The sequence below is a fragment of the Pleurodeles waltl genome, chromosome 10 (genome assembly GCF_031143425.1).
Source record: "Pleurodeles waltl isolate 20211129_DDA chromosome 10, aPleWal1.hap1.20221129, whole genome shotgun sequence".
Classification (NCBI taxonomy): domain Eukaryota; kingdom Metazoa; phylum Chordata; class Amphibia; order Caudata; family Salamandridae; genus Pleurodeles; species Pleurodeles waltl.
In genome coordinates, this window is record NC_090449.1 from 570,020,703 (window position 1) to 570,039,096 (window position 18,394).

The 18,394-nt window shown below is 44.6% G+C and overlaps 1 protein-coding gene across 3 annotated transcripts in view; it reads left to right on the forward strand.

Annotated features, from left to right (window-relative positions):
* The window catches only part of NKTR (natural killer cell triggering receptor), a 464,854-nt gene that overhangs the window by 88,797 nt on the left and 357,663 nt on the right, over positions 1–18,394 (forward strand). For 2 of the 3 annotated variants that reach the window (XM_069211010.1, XM_069211011.1), the window contains exons 5-6: positions 13,267–13,311; positions 15,607–15,694. In XM_069211010.1, coding sequence (XP_069067111.1) covers positions 13,267–13,311; positions 15,607–15,694 — 133 coding nt within the window. Of the gene's footprint in view, positions 1–13,266; positions 13,312–13,622; positions 13,651–15,606; positions 15,695–18,394 lie in introns of all 3 variants that reach the window. The other variant, XM_069211012.1, reaches the window with a different exon arrangement.

An 18,394-nucleotide genomic window follows, 5' to 3' on the forward strand; every position in this document is an offset into this window, starting at 1 on the left:
GCTGAGGCCTGCTAACCAGGCCCCAGCACCAGTGTTCTTTCCCTAACCTGTACTTTTGTACCCACAATTGGAAGACCCTGGCATCCAGATAAGTCCCTTGTAACTGGTACTTCTAGTACCCAGGGCCCTGATGCCAAGGAAGGTCTCTAAGGGCTGCAGCATGTCTTATGCCACCCTGGAGACCTCTCACTCAGCACAGACACACTGCTTGCCAGCTTGTGTGTGCTAGTGAGGACAAAACGAGTAAGTCGACATGGCACTCCCCTCAGGGTGCCATGCCAGCCTCTCACTGCCTATGCAGTATAGGTAAGACACCCCTCTAGCAGGCCTTACAGCCCTAAGGCAGGGTGCACTATACCATAGGTGAGGGTACCAGTGCATGAGCATGGTACCCCTACAGTGTCTAAACAAAACCTTAGACATTGTAAGTGCAGGGTAGCCATAAGAGTATATGGTCTGGGAGTTTGTCAAACACGAACTCCACAGCACCATAATGGCTACACTGAAAACTGGGAAGTTTGGTATCAAACTTCTCAGCACAATAAATGCACACTGATGCCAGTGTACATTTTATTGTAAAATACACCCCAGAGGGCACCTTAGAGGTGCCCCCTGAAACTTAACCGACTATCTGTGTAGGCTGACTAGTTTTAGCAGCCTGCCACAAACCGAGACATGTTGCTGGCCCCATGGGGAGAGTGCCTTTGTCACTCTGAGGCCAGTAACAAAGCCTGCACTGGGTGGAGATGCTAACACCTCCCCCAGGCAGGAATTGTCACACCTGGCGGTGAGCCTCAAAGGCTCACCTCCTTTGTGCCAACCCAGCAGGACACTCCAGCTAGTGGAGTTGCCCGCCCCCTCCGGCCAGGCCCCACTTTTGGCGGCAAGGCCGGAGAAAATAATGAGAAAAACAAGGAGGAGTCACTGGCCAGTCAGGACAGCCCCTAAGGTGTCCTGAGCTGAAGTGACTCTAACTTTTAGAAATCCTCCATCTTGCAGATGGAGGATTCCCCCAATAGGGTTAGGATTGTGACCCCCTCCCCTTGGGAGGAGGCACAAAGAGGGTGTACCCACCCTCAGGGCTAGTAGCCATTGGCTACTAACCCCCCAGACCTAAACACGCCCTTAAATTTAGTATTTAAGGGCTACCCTGAACCCTAGAAAATTAGATTCCTGCAACTACAAGAAGAAGGACTGCCCAGCTGAAAACCCCTGCAGCGGAAGACCAGAAGACGACAACTGCCTTGGCTCCAGAAACTCACCGGCCTGTCTCCTGCCTTCCAAAGATCCTGCTCCAGCGACGCCTTCCAAAGGGACCAGCGACCTCGACATCCTCTGAGGACTGCCCCTGCTTCGAAAAGACAAGAAACTCCCGAGGACAGCGGACCTGCTCCAAGAAAAGCTGCAACTTTGTTTCCAGCAACTTTAAAGAACCCTGCAAGCTCCCCGCAAGAAGCGTGAGACTTGCAACACTGCACCCGGCGACCCCGACTCGGCTGGTGGCGATCCGACACCTCAGGAGGGACCCCAGGACTACTCTGATACTGTGAGTACCAAAACCTGTCCCCCCTGAGCCCCCACAGCGCCGCCTGCAGAGGGAATCCCGAGGCTTCCCCTGACCGCGACTCTTTGAACCTAAAGTCCCGACGCCTGGGAGAGACCCTGCACCCGCAGCCCCCAGGACCCGAAGGACCGGACTTTCACTGGAGAAGTGACCCCCAGGAGTCCCTCTCCCTTACCCAAGTGGAGGTTTCCCCGAGGAATCCCCCCCTTGCCTGCCTGCAGCGCTGAAGAGATCCCGAGATCTCTCATAGACTAACATTGCGAACCCGACGCCTGTTCCTACACTGCACCCGGCCGCCCCCGCGCTGCTGAGGGTGAAATTTCTGTGTGGACTTGTGTCCCCCCCGGTGCCCTACAAAACCCCCCTGGTCTGCCCTCCGAAGACGCGGGTACTTACCTGCAAACAGACCGGAACCGGGGCACCCCCTTCTCTCCATTCTAGCCTATGTGTTTTGGGCACCACTTTGAACTCTGCACCTGACCGGCCCTGAGCTGCTGGTGTGGTGACTTTGGGGTTGCTCTGAACCCCCAACGGTGGGCTACCTTGGACCAAGAACTAAGCCCTGTAAGTGTCTTACTTACCTGGTTAACCTAACAAATACTTACCTCCCCTAGGAACTGTGAAAATTGCACTAAGTGTCCACTTTTAAAACAGCTATTTGTGAATAACTTGAAAAGTATACATGCAATTTTGATGATTTGAAGTTCCTAAAGTACTTACTTGCAATACCTTTCGAATGAGATATTACATGTAGAATTTGAACCTGTGGTTCTTAAAATAAACTAAGAAAATATATTTTTCTATATAAAAACCTATTGGCTGGATTTGTCTCTGAGTGTGTGTACCTCATTTATTGTCTATGTGTATGTACAACAAATGCTTAACACTACTCCTTGGATAAGCCTACTGCTCGACCACACTACCACAAAATAGAGCATTAGTATTATCTCTTTTTGCCACTATCTTACCTCTAAAGGGAACCCTTGGACTCTGTGCATACTATTCCTTACTTTGAAATAGTGCATACAGAGCCAACTTCCTACATTGGTGGATCAGCGGTGGGGTACAAGACTTTGCATTTGCTGGACTACTCAGCCAATACCTGATCACACGACAAATTCCAAAATTGTCATTAGAAATTCATTTTTGCAATTTGAAAGTTTTCTAAATTCTTAAAAGTCCTGCTAGGGCCTTGTGTGTTAAGTCCCTGTTTAGCATTGTCTTTTTAGAGTTTAAAAGTTTGTTAAAAGTTTGAATTAGATTCTAGAAACAGTTTTAGATTCTTAAAAAAGTATTCCAACTCTTAGCAGAATAATGTCTGATACAGAGATGCAGGTGGTGGAACTCGACACCACACCTTACCTCCATCTTAAGATGAGGGAGCTAAGGTCTCTCTGTAATATCAAAAAAATAACCATTGGCTCCAGACCTACCAAAATTCAGCTCCAGGAGCTGTTGGCAGAGTTTGAAAAAGCCAACCCCTCTGATGATGACATCACAGAGGAAGAAATTAGTGACTTGGAGGCCAATGTCCCTCCTCCAGTCCTAAATAGGGAGAACAGGACCCCTCAAGTCCTGTCTCCAACTGTGTTAGTCAGAAATAGTGAGTCCCTCACAGGAGGGTCCCACATTTCTGAAATCACTGAGGATGCTCTCAGTGAAGATGACCTCCTGTTAGCCAGGATGGCCAAAAGATTGGCTTTAGAGAGACAGCTCCTAGCCATAGAAAGGGAAAGACAAGAGATGGGCCTAGGACCCATCAATGGTGGCAGCAATATAAATAGGGTCAGAGATTCTCCTGACATGTTAAAAATCCCCAAAGGGATTGTGACAAAATTTGAAGATGGTGATGACATCACCAAGTGGTTCACAGCTTTTGAGAGGGCTTGTGTAACCAGAAAAGTGAACAGATCTCACTGGGGTGCTCTCCTTTGGGAAATGTTCACTGGAAAGTGTAGGGATAGACTCCTCACACTCTCTGGAAAAGATGCAGAATCTTATGACCTCATGAAGGGTACCCTGATTGAGGGCTTTGGATTCTCCACTGAGGAGTACAGGATTAGGTTCAGGGGGGCTCAAAAATCCTCGAGCCAGACCTGGGTTGACTTTGTTGACTACTCAGTGAAAACACTAGATGGTTGGATTCAAGGCAGTGGTGTAAGTAATTATGATGGGCTGTACAATTTATTTGTGAAAGAACACCTGTTAAGTAATTGTTTCAATGATAAACTGCATCAGCATCTGGTAGACCTAGGACAATTTCTCCCCAAGAATTGGGAAAGAAGGCGGACCATTGGGTCAAGACAAGGGTGTCCAAGACTTCAACAGGGGGTGACCAAAAGAAAGGGGTCACAAAGACTCCCCAGGGGAAGGGTGATGAGACAACCAAAACTAAAAATAGTAAAGAGTCTTCTACAGGCCCCCAAAAACCTGCACAGGAGGGTGGGCCCAGAGCCTCTTCACAAAACAATGGGTACAAGGGTAAAAACTTTGATCCCAAAAAGGCCTGGTGTCATAGCTGTAAACAGCATGGACACCAAACTGGAGACAAGGCCTGTCCCAAGAAAGGTTCCACTCCAAACTCCCATCCAGGTAACACTGGTATGGCTAGTCTCCAAGTGGGATCAACAGTGTGCCCAGAGCAAATCAGGGTCCACACTGAAGCTACTCTAGTTTCTGAGGGTGGGGTGGATTTAGCCACACTAGCTGTCTGGCCGCCTAACATGCAAAAATACAGACAGCAACTCTTAATTAATGGGACTAGAATAGAGGGCCTGAGGGATACAGGTGCCAGTGTCACCATGGTGACAGAGAAACTGGTTTCCCCTGGCCAATACCTGACTGGAAAAACTTACACAGTCACCAACGCTGACAATCAGAGAAAAGTACATCCCATGGCAATGGTTACTTTAGAATGGGGAGGGGTCAATGGCCTGAAACAGGTGGTGGTCTCCTCAAATATCCCAGTGGACTGTCTGCTTGGAAATGACCTGGAGTCCTCAGCATGGGCTGAGGTAGAACTAAAAACCCATGCAGCAATGCTGGGTATCCCTGAACTGGTGTGTGTGAAAACAAGAGCACAATGCAAGGCACAGGGTGAACAAGTAGAGCTGGAGTCTGGAAGGATGGCCCAGCCTACCAAGAGAACAGGAAAGTCAGTTGGGAAACCAACTACAACACAGCAAAAGAAAGGGAACCTCTCTTCTCAGGAAGAAGTTCTGCCCTCTGAGGGAACTGAGCCTTTGGAGCTTGAACCTTATCAGGTTGAGCTCTTAGGCCCAGGGGGACCCTCAAGGGAGGAGCTGTGTAAGGGACAAGAAACCTGTCCCTCTCTTGAAGGCCTTAGGCAGCAAGCTGCTGAAGAGTCCAAAGGCAAGAAAAATGGAACACATAGGGTCTATTGGGAAGATGGACTCCTGTACACTGAGGCCAGTGACCCCAAACCTGGTGCCACTAGGAGAGTGGTAGTGCCTCAGCTGTTCAGGAAGTTCATCCTAACATTGGCCCATGACATTCCCCTTGCTGGACATTTGGGACAAACCAAGACGTGGGAGAGGTTAGTCAACCACTTCTACTGGCCCAATATGTCCAACATGGTTAAGGAGTTTTGCCTCTCCTGCCCCACCTGTCAAGCCAGTGGTAAGACAGGTGGACATCCAAAGGCCCCCCTCATTCCACTTCCAGTGGTGGGGGTTCCCTTTGAAAGAGTGGGTGTGGACATAGTTGGTCCACTAGAACCTCCCACAGCCTCAGGAAATATGTATATCCTGGTAGTAGTGGATCATGCTACCAGGTATCCTGAAGCTATTCCCCTTAGGTCGACTACTGCCCCTGCAGTAGCCAAGGCCCTCATTGGTATCTTTACCAGAGTGGGTTTCCCTAAGGAGGTGGTGTCTGACAGAGGTACCAACTTCATGTCAGCATACCTAAAGCACATGTGGAATGAGTGTGGAGTGACTTATAAATTCACTACACCATACCATCCACAAACTAATGGCTTGGTTGAGAGATTCAACAAGACATTAAAGGGCATGATCATGGGGCTCCCAGAAAAACTCAAAAGGAGATGGGATGTCCTCTTGCCATGCCTGCTTTTCGCTTACAGAGAGGTGCCACAGAAGGGAGTAGGATTCTCACCCTTTGAACTTCTGTTTGGTCATCCTGTAAGGGGACCACTTGCCCTTGTTAAAGAAGGCTGGGAGAGACCTCTCCATGAGCCTAAACAGGACATAGTGGACTATGTACTTGGCCTTCGCTCTAGAATGGCAGAGTACATGGAAAAGGCAACCAAAAACCTTGAGGCCAGCCAACAGCTCCAGAAGTTTTGGTATGACCAAAAGGCTGCACTGGTTGAGTTCCAACCAGGGCAGAAAGTCTGGGTTCTGGAGCCTGTGGCTCCCAGGGCACTCCAGGACAAATGGAGTGGCCCTTACCCAGTACTAGAAAGGAAGAGTCAGGTCACCTACCTGGTGGACCTGGGCACAAGCAGGAGCCCCAAAAGGGTGATCCATGTGAACCGCCTTAAGCTCTTCCATGACAGGGCTGATGTGAATCTGTTGATGGTAACAGATGAGGATCAGGAGGCAGAGAGTGAACCTCTCCCTGATCTTCTGTCATCAGACCCAAAAGATGGCACAGTAGATGGAGTGATCTACTCAGACACCCTCTCTGGCCAACAGCAAGCTGATTGTAGGAGAGTCCTACAACAGTTTCCTGAACTCTTCTCCTTAACCCCTGGTCAGACACACCTGTGTACCCATGATGTGGACACAGGAGACAGCATGCCTGTCAAGAACAAAATCTTTAGACAATCTGACCACGTTAAAGAAAGCATCAAGGTGGAAGTCCACAAGATGCTGGAATTGGGAGTAATTGAGCGCTCTGACAGCCCCTGGGCTAGCCCAGTGGTCTTAGTCCCCAAACCTCACACCAAAGATGGAAAGAAAGAGATGAGGTTTTGTGTGGACTACAGAGGGCTCAATTCTGTCACCAAGACAGATGCCCATCCAATTCCAAGAGCTGATGAGCTCATTGACAAATTAGGTGCTGCCAAATTCCTAAGTACCTTTGACTTGACAGCAGGGTACTGGCAAATAAAAATGGCACCTGGAGCAAAAGAGAAAACAGCATTCTCCACACCTGATGGGCATTATCAGTTTACTGTTATGCCCTTTGGTTTAAAGAATGCCCCTGCCACCTTCCAAAGGTTGGTGAATCAAGTCCTTGCTGGCTTGGAGTCCTTTAGCACAGCTTATCTTGATGATATTGCTGTCTTTAGCTCCACCTGGCAGGATCACCTGGTCCACCTGAGGAAGGTTTTGAAGGCTCTGCAATCTGCAGGCCTCTCTATCAAGGCATCCAAATGCCAGATAGGGCAGGGAACTGTGGTTTACTTGGGACACCTTGTAGGTGGAGGCCAAGTTCAGCCACTCCAACCCAAGATCCAGACTATTCTGGACTGGGTAGCTCCAAAAACCCAGACTCAAGTCAGGGCATTCCTTGGCTTGACTGGGTATTACAGGAGGTTTGTGAAGGGATATGGATCCATTGTGACAGCCCTCACTGAACTCACCTCCAAGAAAATGCCCAAGAAAGTGAACTGGACTGTGGAATGCCAACAGGCCTTTGACACCCTGAAACAGGCAATGTGCTCAGCACCAGTTCTAAAAGCTCCAGATTATTCTAAGCAGTTCATTGTGCAGACTGATGCCTCTGAACATGGGATAGGGGCAGTTTTGTCCCAAACAAATGATGATGGCCTTGACCAGCCTGTTGCTTTCATTAGCAGGAGGTTACTCCCCAGGGAGCAGCGTTGGAGTGCCATTGAGAGGGAGGCCTTTGCTGTGGTTTGGTCCCTGAAGAAGCTGAGACCATACCTCTTTGGGACTCACTTCCTAGTTCAAACTGACCACAGACCTCTCAAATGGCTGATGCAAATGAAAGGTGAAAATCCTAAACTGTTGAGGTGGTCCATCTCCCTACAGGGAATGGACTTTATAGTGGAACACAGACCTGGGACTGCCCATGCCAATGCAGATGGCCTTTCCAGGTTCTTCCACTTAGAAAATGAAGACTCTCTTGGGAAAGGTTAGTCTCATCCTCTTTCGTTTGGGGGGGGGGGTTGTGTAAGGAAATGCCTCCTTGGCATGGTTGCCCCCTGACTTTTTGCCTTTGCTGATGCTATGTTTACAATTGAAAGTGTGCTGAGGCCTGCTAACCAGGCCCCAGCACCAGTGTTCTTTCCCTAACCTGTACTTTTGTACCCACAATTGGCAGACCCTGGCATCCAGATAAGTCCCTTGTAACTGGTACTTCTAGTACCCAGGGCCCTGATGCCAAGGAAGGTCTCTAAGGGCTGCAGCATGTCTTATGCCACCCTGGAGACCTCTCACTCAGCACAGACACACTGCTTGCCAGCTTGTGTGTGCTAGTGAGGACAAAACGAGTAAGTCGACATGGCACTCCCCTCAGGGTGCCATGCCAGCCTCTCACTGCCTATGCAGTATAGGTAAGACACCCCTCTAGCAGGCCTTACAGCCCTAAGGCAGGGTGCACTATACCATAGGTGAGGGTACCAGTGCATGAGCATGGTACCCCTACAGTGTCTAAACAAAACCTTAGACATTGTAAGTGCAGGGTAGCCATAAGAGTATATGGTCTGGGAGTTTGTCAAACACGAACTCCACAGCACCATAATGGCTACACTGAAAACTGGGAAGTTTGGTATCAAACTTCTCAGCACAATAAATGCACACTGATGCCAGTGTACATTTTATTGTAAAATTTAACCGACTATCTGTGTAGGCTGACTAGTTTTAGCAGCCTGCCACAAGCCGAGACATGTTGCTGGCCCCATGGGGAGAGTGCCTTTGTCACTCTGAGGCCAGTAACAAAGCCTGCACTGGGTGGAGATGCTAACACCTCCCCCAGGCAGGAATTGTCACACCTGGCGGTGAGCCTCAAAGGCTCACCTCCTTTGTGCCAACCCAGCAGGACACTCCAGCTAGTGGAGTTGCCCGCCCCCTCCGGCCAGGCCCCACTTTTGGCGGCAAGGCCGGAGAAAATAATGAGAAAAACAAGGAGGAGTCACTGGCCAGTCAGGACAGCCCCTAAGGTGTCCTGAGCTGAAGTGACTCTAACTTTTAGAAATCCTCCATCTTGCAGATGGAGGATTCCCCCAATAGGGTTAGGATTGTGACCCCCTCCCCTTGGGAGGAGGCACAAAGAGGGTGTACCCACCCTCAGGGCTAGTAGCCATTGGCTACTAACCCCCCAGACCTAAACACGCCCTTAAATTTAGTATTTAAGGGCTACCCTGAACCCTAGAAAATTAGATTCCTGCAACTACAAGAAGAAGGACTGCCCAGCTGAAAACCCCTGCAGCGGAAGACCAGAAGACGACAACTGCCTTGGCTCCAGAAACTCACCGGCCTGTCTCCTGCCTTCCAAAGATCCTGCTCCAGCGACGCCTTCCAAAGGGACCAGCGACCTCGACATCCTCTGAGGACTGCCCCTGCTTCGAAAAGACAAGAAACTCCCGAGGACAGCGGACCTGCTCCAAGAAAAGCTGCAACTTTGTTTCCAGCAACTTTAAAGAACCCTGCAAGCTCCCCGCAAGAAGCGTGAGACTTGCAACACTGCACCCGGCGACCCCGACTCGGCTGGTGGCGATCCGACACCTCAGGAGGGACCCCAGGACTACTCTGATACTGTGAGTACCAAAACCTGTCCCCCCTGAGCCCCCACAGCGCCGCCTGCAGAGGGAATCCCGAGGCTTCCCCTGACCGCGACTCTTTGAACCTAAAGTCCCGACGCCTGGGAGAGACCCTGCACCCGCAGCCCCCAGGACCCGAAGGACCGGACTTACACTGGAGAAGTGACCCCCAGGAGTCCCTCTCCCTTACCCAAGTGGAGGTTTCCCCGAGGAATCCCCCCCTTGCCTGCCTGCAGCGCTGAAGAGATCCCGAGATCTCTCATAGACTAACATTGCGAACCCGACGCCTGTTCCTACACTGCACCCGGCCGCCCCCGCGCTGCTGAGGGTGAAATTTCTGTGTGGACTTGTGTCCCCCCCGGTGCCCTACAAAACCCCCCTGGTCTGCCCTCCGAAGACGCGGGTACTTACCTGCAAACAGACCGGAACCGGGGCACCCCCTTCTCTCCATTCTAGCCTATGTGTTTTGGGCACCACTTTGAACTCTGCACCTGACCGGCCCTGAGCTGCTGGTGTGGTGACTTTGGGGTTGCTCTGAACCCCCAACGGTGGGCTACCTTGGACCAAGAACTAAGCCCTGTAAGTGTCTTACTTACCTGGTTAACCTAACAAATACTTACCTCCCCTAGGAACTGTGAAAATTGCACTAAGTGTCCACTTTTAAAACAGCTATTTGTGAATAACTTGAAAAGTATACATGCAATTTTGATGATTTGAAGTTCCTAAAGTACTTACCTGCAATACCTTTCGAATGAGATATTACATGTAGAATTTGAACCTGTGGTTCTTAAAATAAACTAAGAAAATATATTTTTCTATATAAAAACCTATTGGCTGGATTTGTCTCTGAGTGTGTGTACCTCATTTATTGTCTATGTGTATGTACAACAAATGCTTAACACTACTCCTTGGATAAGCCTACTGCTCGACCACACTACCACAAAATAGAGCATTAGTATTATCTCTTTTTGCCACTATCTTACCTCTAAGGGGAACCCTTGGACTCTGTGCATACTATTCCTTACTTTGAAATAGTGCATACAGAGCCAACTTCCTACAATTGGTCTGTGTCCAATTATTTTCCCAACATCTGGATCTTTCTTTAACACATCCCAGTATTTATTCTAAATATTTAGGATTAAATGATTCTCTTGGTTATGTCATTACCAATCTGATATTTTGTCCATCCTTTGTTGTATCAATCATTGGTTTGTTTAATATTTCTTCCCTTGCCTGAGATCTTGCTTTTTGGTCTCCAGATCTGATATCTTTGTATTTATATTTTCTCTGAATGAATCTGTCTTGTTTCAAACTTTCTCCATTTCTTGTTCAGTAGAGCAATTTCCTTTGATCCTAATAAATTCCCCATATGGTGTGCTCCTCTTTAGTGACATTGGATGGAAAATGTCTCCATGCAGTATGCTGTTCGTTGATGTTGCCGTTCGAAACAGAGTGGTCTACATTTTTTTTATTTTCTATGTATATTTGTACATCCAAAAATTGGATACATTTTGTGCTCATATTGTAAGTACATTGTAAACCCAAATCATACTGGTTCAATTTTTCAAAGTAGTGTACAAATTCTCCTTCTGTTCCATTCCAAATCATAAAAAGATTGCCTGTGTACCTCAGCCATATTATTGCTTTTTCTGCAAGCTCTTCATTCTCTTCTCCCACCAGCCCATGGTGAGATTTGCGTAGCTGGGTGAAAAGGAAACGCCCATCGCTGTTCTGCATATTTGGGCATTCAATTGATGGTTGAAGAGAAAGATTAATATTTCTCCAACATGGATCGATCATTTTCAAAAGCATTTGTGAATGCTTAATCTTACCAATGTCACGTTGTTATAAAACATAGCATACCGCTGTAAGCCCTACCTCATGGCTCATAGATGTATATATGGGCACTACATCTATAGTTTGTAGCCCTCCTCCCATCCAATCCCAGCCAAAACTCTCAAAAAGCCACCTGTATCTTTGATGTATGAGCTGAGATTAGATACCATTGGATCCAAAAAATAGTCCACATATGTTGAGACCTTCTCATAAAGTGATCCACAGCTGGATATGATTGGGCATCCTGGTGGTTTAGTAAGACTCTTATGTATTTTTGGGAGAAAGTATATTGTAGATACAATAGGACTTTCATTTCTCAAAAACACACTCTCCCCATCATTCATTATGCCCTCGTTGTGCCATATATCCAGATACTGATTTAGCTCTAAAGTCAATTTGGTAAGGGGTTCTTATCTAATTTCAAATAATGATTTTTTACATTTAGTTGTCAATATGCTTCCTCCATGTATTGTTGTTTCTCCATGATCACTATGTTACCTCCCTTATCATCCAAAGAATTACAAAACGACACCCCCAACGCGTTTCAACCTCTCGGTCTTGTTCACAGTTTGAAAAACTGTGAACAAGACCGAGAGGTTGAAATGCGTTGGGGGTGTCGTTTTGTAATTGCTGTGAACAAGACCGAGAGGTTGAAACGTGTTGGTGGTGTCATCTTGTAATTCTTTGGATATAAGCAATTAAACTCCTGGAATACAACAAATCAACTGTTAGACAATTGTTTGCTTTGGAGATTGTGGAGGAATGGTCCTTTCCTCACGTTTGCAACTGTGAAATTTGCGCGCCACATTGAGGCAAGAATTAATGAACATTTTTCAGTCTGGTACACCGATGTACTGAAAGGACAAACGCCTCGGTACAAGAGCCAACAAAATGGTGCTGTGCAAATCCGCTTTCTACCAGAAATGCCGAAAACATGATTTTAAACCAACCTTTCAGATGTCTAACCTCCAGATGGCTAAAACGTTTACCATGAAAAACAGAATATTCAGCACGGTTTCTTTAGACTTCTGAAAATACTTTTGTGACCTATCTCTTTAGACAACCTGTCCCAGACAAGCTGTTTGTTTTTGTTGCATGACCTGCGTTAGATCTCTGTTTTGGATTTAACTTTTTATCTTGACATCTTTTTCTAATGGTGACTTTTCACATAGTTTCCTCGTATCACGAGAATGTGTTGTTCACACATTGTTTCCTGGTAGATGTTGTTGCCCTGAAGTCTGCACATTCAGTCCAGAGACATAGTCAGAATGTGATGCCTTTGTTTTCCTATTCTGTGCTTGTTAGGAGACAACCGATTTTCGCTAGACAATCTAAAGTAGCAGTTCTGCACCTCTGTCACAGTGTGATAGGGAGAGAGTTTTGTTACATAAACAGTACCCGTGCTACGCTCTTTGAGATGAGCACTTCACGCCAGATGATCATGGAACCGCTGTGAACTGTGAGATGCACCCTTGCTTACTATGACCTGTATTTAAGAAAAGTAGGAGGACTGGGAGATTCAAACAGTAAGTTTGCGGCCTGCGGGTAGGTCTCTGGTGTGAACTGACAGAGCAAGAATTTTGCTGCAGTTCAACAGCTCGCGCATTTCCAAGGGGCCTATTTCTTATTTTGGGAGGGTCACCAACTAGGAAGTCTATACATCAGTGTAAGTAACACTTGCATGACCTATCCTGACACTGATAGCATACTTACTCTCCTTACAATGAGGACTAGGTGTTATTTTTCTTTCTGATCCTGAAGAAACATTGCTCGGTCCATAGGGATATGGCAGGCGTGAAACATGTCGACCAGTATTCTGTATTATTAACATACACAGATTCACATGGGGCGTGTAGGAACATTACTTTCCGTAATCCTCTTCCCTGTTTTTAACCTTGGCATAAGCACTTTTAGTTTCAAATAAAGAATAACTTTATCCACCACGATATTGGCCCCAAGATTGTAGGGTATTCTACAAATACTTGCTTTTTTTCTGCCGTAGTCTAGGTTGTATGAAGAGGTGATTACTTTTACCTTAATTCTCAAAAACCTGTCTTGATCAAAGTCCTCTGCATTAGACCGCAAAAAAAGTATTCACGAAAATGTTTGCTGGAATTTTGTTACCTGCAGTCACACAAAGTTTCTTTTGTAGGTAATGGAAAAGGTGGTGAATCTATTTATGGTGGCTATTTTAAAGGTAAGTGAGAAGTAACCTCTTAACATCTGTGTAACATTGATGTACCACACCGCGTGTGAGAAGCTAGTTTAAGTCCCTAGATTGTTATGTTATCTACTGATAAACTTACTTTTTGCATGAAACTAATATTGCATGAAAATATTCTGTGTGCATGATGTTCGGAATAAATATTTATAGAAGCTTAGTTAAAGCAGAAAAAGTTTTAATCTTGTTGGTTAAACACGACTTTCAGCATGGAGGTAAGGCAACTTTATTCATGAATATCTCCTATCTTCCTGCCTAAAACTGTCAACATATTCTTTTATTTATAGAGAATGTGGTCTTTTGCAAAATGAGAAGGTAAGCGACAAAAGCTCAGTAACACAATAAACTCTGTTCCCTTGCACCACCCCAGTACACAGATTACTTCATGAATACTCCATAACGGGATTTTTGTGTAGATTGAAGATTTGGAGAGTTATTAAATTATTTCTTTTTTTGACCCATAAGCATTTGTCAGAAAATTTCTGCTGCACTTGGAATAAATCCACTTAACAATCCTTTTTATCCCCTTTTGAAACAAAGTTAGAAATGTGGAATTTTTTCCTCACATTCAAGGTCTGTATGTTATTCGCCTGAAATTACTCAATGTTTAGTGTTTCAATTACTGAAGGTCTCTCACTTTTAGCATGTCTTTTCGTGGCTTGTCTCCTTGCTCAAGGTTACTCTTGGAAAGGTGTAAGTTAAGCAATCGTTTGAAACTCATTGCAGGTGTCGTAGAAACAGAATCATCCTGCAGCCCGTTGAATTATGCTAATATTATATGTTTTTTTAGTTTGCTTGCGTGTTTTTCCGTAATTTCCTTTTTGTATTTCAACTAGGTTAGTAAGTGCCAGTGTTTTACTTTCTACTCTGAGTACTCATCTCTACACTGCATTTTAGTTTCTTGAAGTGCCATTTCTCTTTAAGTGTGTAACTAGGTTGATCCTAGCTGGGTCTGCCTAAAAGAAAGAAGAATCAGTACATTCTGTGAAGCTGCATGATAACAAAGCATTGTGTGGATTCCGTTTTTTTAGGGTTTGCATTTCTGAATGCTACTTGCAGCATTCGTATGCAATATCCTTTGGGAGATATTTTTGTGGTGCAAGGTAGCAGGCGAACCAGTTGAGTTTCAAAACTGCATTAAAACCTTATATTTAGTTGGTTGCATTAAGTATGTAATATAGTAGATAATAAAAGAATAGATTAGACCCATACCTGTTTCCCAGTACTCCTTTTTAAAGCATTTTGATTCAGTTCTGTTGTGCTTTGGGTGAATAGTATTGCTGTTGATGGCACTAAATTTTAACAGGTTTAACAGGATTATGTTTCTAATAGATAATCCTATAGAGCACACCACGTATTGAAGACAAAGAATGTCTTCAACTGCATAGTCCAGTCTTTTCTAAATATGAAAATCATACTAGTAAATGTTAGTCATACATTGTGTTTTTGTGTGCCATTTTAGTAGTAATATCTCAAATATTATACCATTTAAATTTCTTGATATTGCAATATTTCTTGCAATGAGTACATTGAAATATTCATATTTTTCATTGCACCCTCAGAAAATCTGTTAATCATAGTTATTTTTCTACTGTGCTCCAGTGTTACTGCATTGTAATGGATCACATGTATTTGGCTCCAGCAGTATATGCGAATACAAGCAAAACACATGTTTTTATTCATTTTTTCTAGTTTATATTCTACTTTTGTGTTGGAAATTTGATTTGAGAGGTAGCTCTCTGTTGCATTCTTTTTTGGTGTACTTTTTTCTTTCCTATACTTTTTGGCCTTCTCTTTCATCATCTGTTCGCACACCAATCAGCAAAGGCAACACAACCAGTTTTTCAGTTTAGGCACATTTTGAGGCCCACTGGATTTAGCCTATGAAATTGCCCTCCTAAGAATGCTTGATTCCTGGCTCATCTTTCTGGAATGCTCCAGCCCACCCAGGAATATGCAGTATTTCAGGGATCATTTTTCACATGTTGCCTTGTGCAGAAATACTCATCTTGAAAATTATGCTCACTCTGTTTTTGTTGGCAAAGGATGGAGGTACTTACTATAAGTCGAACATCCTCTCTTCCTCTAAAGGCATTTGGCATGTTCTATTTCAGTGCCATTTTTTCTGTATTTCATAGTTATTTATAATTGGAAAACATATTGGCAAATCTCTCTGCTGCATGTAAAATAGTATCTGACATTTATGTGTAACTAATATCACCTATTGCTTTGCAGTTGGAGTGACTAACCGTATTTCTTTCCCCCAAACAGATGAAAACTTTATTCTCAAACATGACAGGGCATTCCTTTTATCAATGGCAAACAGAGGGAAGCATACTAATGGTTCCCAGTTTTTCATGTGAGTAGGCCACATTCAAACATTTACCTTTTAAACAGATGCATTTAGAATGAGAACTATATTGTGAACGTCCTATTATTTTTTTTTGTGTGACCAGTTATTGATAGAGATAACAATGCAGGCGTACACTGCTGCTTGTTGAAATGTTCATCTTAACTCCCATCATTGCCTTTATAACAATATACAGGTTTCAGTCTGTATGCAATTTTGTTAGAAGGTACCAAAAATGGTATGTTCTCGGGGATCATGGAATTCAAGCAAAAAGAAGCAAGAGCATGTGTAACTTCAGTACTTAAAGCAATAGAAAACCCTTGAATGGAAAAAATGTCTTCAGGAGGAGTTTCATTATCTGAAAACCTTCACAAATGTTTGTAAATGCATTGTGTAAACCTACCTTTTAATATTTCTTCTTTAGAAATCTGTTCTGTAGCAGTACACTGTCGGTTCTCAAGATTTTTTTGTTTTTATCTGAAAGGTAAAAACCTCCCTGTAGCACACAAAAACTGTACCTATTTGCAAAATAATTTGGCATAGCTTTTTTTCCCGAGGTTTAGGCAGTCATTGTTTTTGTAGCTATGTGGAGGGTTTGAAACCGTTCTTCTTTTTTCAGTCATCATTTCAGAGGGCATTCATAAGATTGAACCCATCCCCCTCACTTGCCAGTGGCTTTACTCATTGAGAACACTAGTAGTTCACATGCGCCAACTATTAGCAAATTACAGCCCATTTCTAAGAAGTAGGATTATTTGTAGGTGACTACCCACCTCAGGGAATGATCACAACCCTTGCCTTTGTGAACCTTTACTGTCACTATAGTAATTTGAGTTCAACCCTCTGGATTTATGACACAGAACAGATGCTTAACTCACTGCGATGTGTAAAATATTTATGGAGTAACAAAACTATTATAAACTCAAAATTTAAAACAATAAAAATCTCAAACTGAGGTTGAAAAATAGAGTATGCTTTAATAAACAAGTTGACACCAAAATGACAAACGTCCAGTAAGCGGAACTGGAGTTAAGAATTTCTGAGTAGTAATAGTTCCAAGAAGCACAAAGTGCCACTGATACTTAATGGTTGTGGTTTATTGGGCCCTGGGTGCAATGTGAGGCTGATTGCAATGGAGCACGGGTCGGATAGACCAATCTGATTCATTTTGTTCAAGATTTTACCTCATGACATAGTCCTTGATGTCCCAGTCCACCACAGGAGTATACTTCTAAAGGCCCCAGGATCTTAGGGGTGCCACGTAGAGTCTCAAAGTGCCTCAGGCAGAGGTCAGCAGTAGGGTCCATTTCTGGTTAGATGGGCAGTTACAGGAAAGCCCACTTGTAACTTGTGATATCGCTGTAGCTTGATTCAGGGGTCGTCCCTATGGCCCTTTGGGTCCACTTCTTTGTTCTGGGTACAAGAGGGAGCTGGTCCTGCCAGTCAGCCTTCTCTCAGATCCGAGACAGCAGGTCCAGTCCTCTATTGTTCTTCCCCAGGTTCAGAATTGTTCTGAAGTAGTTGCCTGGTGTGCCTCTTTTATGCCTGGCATGAGCTAGTGAGTAAGAGTGACTCCTGGGCATGTCCTAAACAATGGAGGACATGTTCTTGTGGCCAACCATACCCACTTTGGGTATTTTCAAGATGGCGAAAGTCTTGGTCCACACTCCACTTAGGCTTGGGGGACTTGGGTATGTGTGGAGAGTGTACTATAGTAATATAAATGTCCTTCCACACTGAAAACTAACATCCAAATTAAGGCAGCTCAGCAAACCCAGAAATAAGTCTGGTAGGACAAAAACTGGGTTCTTCAGCAGCTAGACAGTAGCTGCACAAGAATTGTCATGCCATCCTGTTCCCTTCCTTTCAAGTGCGTGCCAAGTGTTATATGTGAACCCAGAAGACCTGTCATGCAGAATTTGAAACTCAAGCAGAATCTTACTGGAATGTCCAGGAGGATGCTCCCAATCCCGACCCTTCTGCTGAGTCATCCCTGACTATTAAGGTCAACGTGTGAGTTAAAGTGATCTATTGTGGAGCTCCTACGAGGAATTTCACACCTCACTCAAACCAAGTGCAGGTTGTGGAAAGCTAGAGACTTAGAGCTGAGTTACATATACCAATTAAGAGTAAGCCAGTTCGATTCAACAATATTTAAAAAGTGACCAAAAGCTTTTTACTACTGGTTCAAAAGGGTGAAGTGCACCGAGTTCAAAAGCCAGTAAGAGGTGAATAATCCAGGGCTTCTATGCAGAAAATGCATACTTCCTATATGATTGATACCAACACTTAAATGCATCCCTTGAAATTCAGTGTTGTTTGCAAATTAGAACTATGTTTAAAGTATTGCACAATAAAACAAAAGTGGTCAGTTGACAACACTGTGCACAGTGTACTGCCGAATATTTTAGTTATATATGTAGATTTGTAAATTTACATTGACATGACTCCTCAAGAGAGTTGTTGCTCATACCCTGATGCACAAATTCAACACATGAAAATATTGCCACCCCAACATCATATTCAAAATGTCTTTGTGTTTCTACATGTCAACAGGCAATTTGTGTTTATGGCGTCCTTTCACTGTTGACCTCTGGCCTTTTTCCTACTTAGAAGTTGAGTGAAATTGTTGTGTTTTACTTTTACTAAAATTGGAACTTCCATGCACAGGTGATGACAGAAAGCGAAAGATTACTACCAAATACCAAA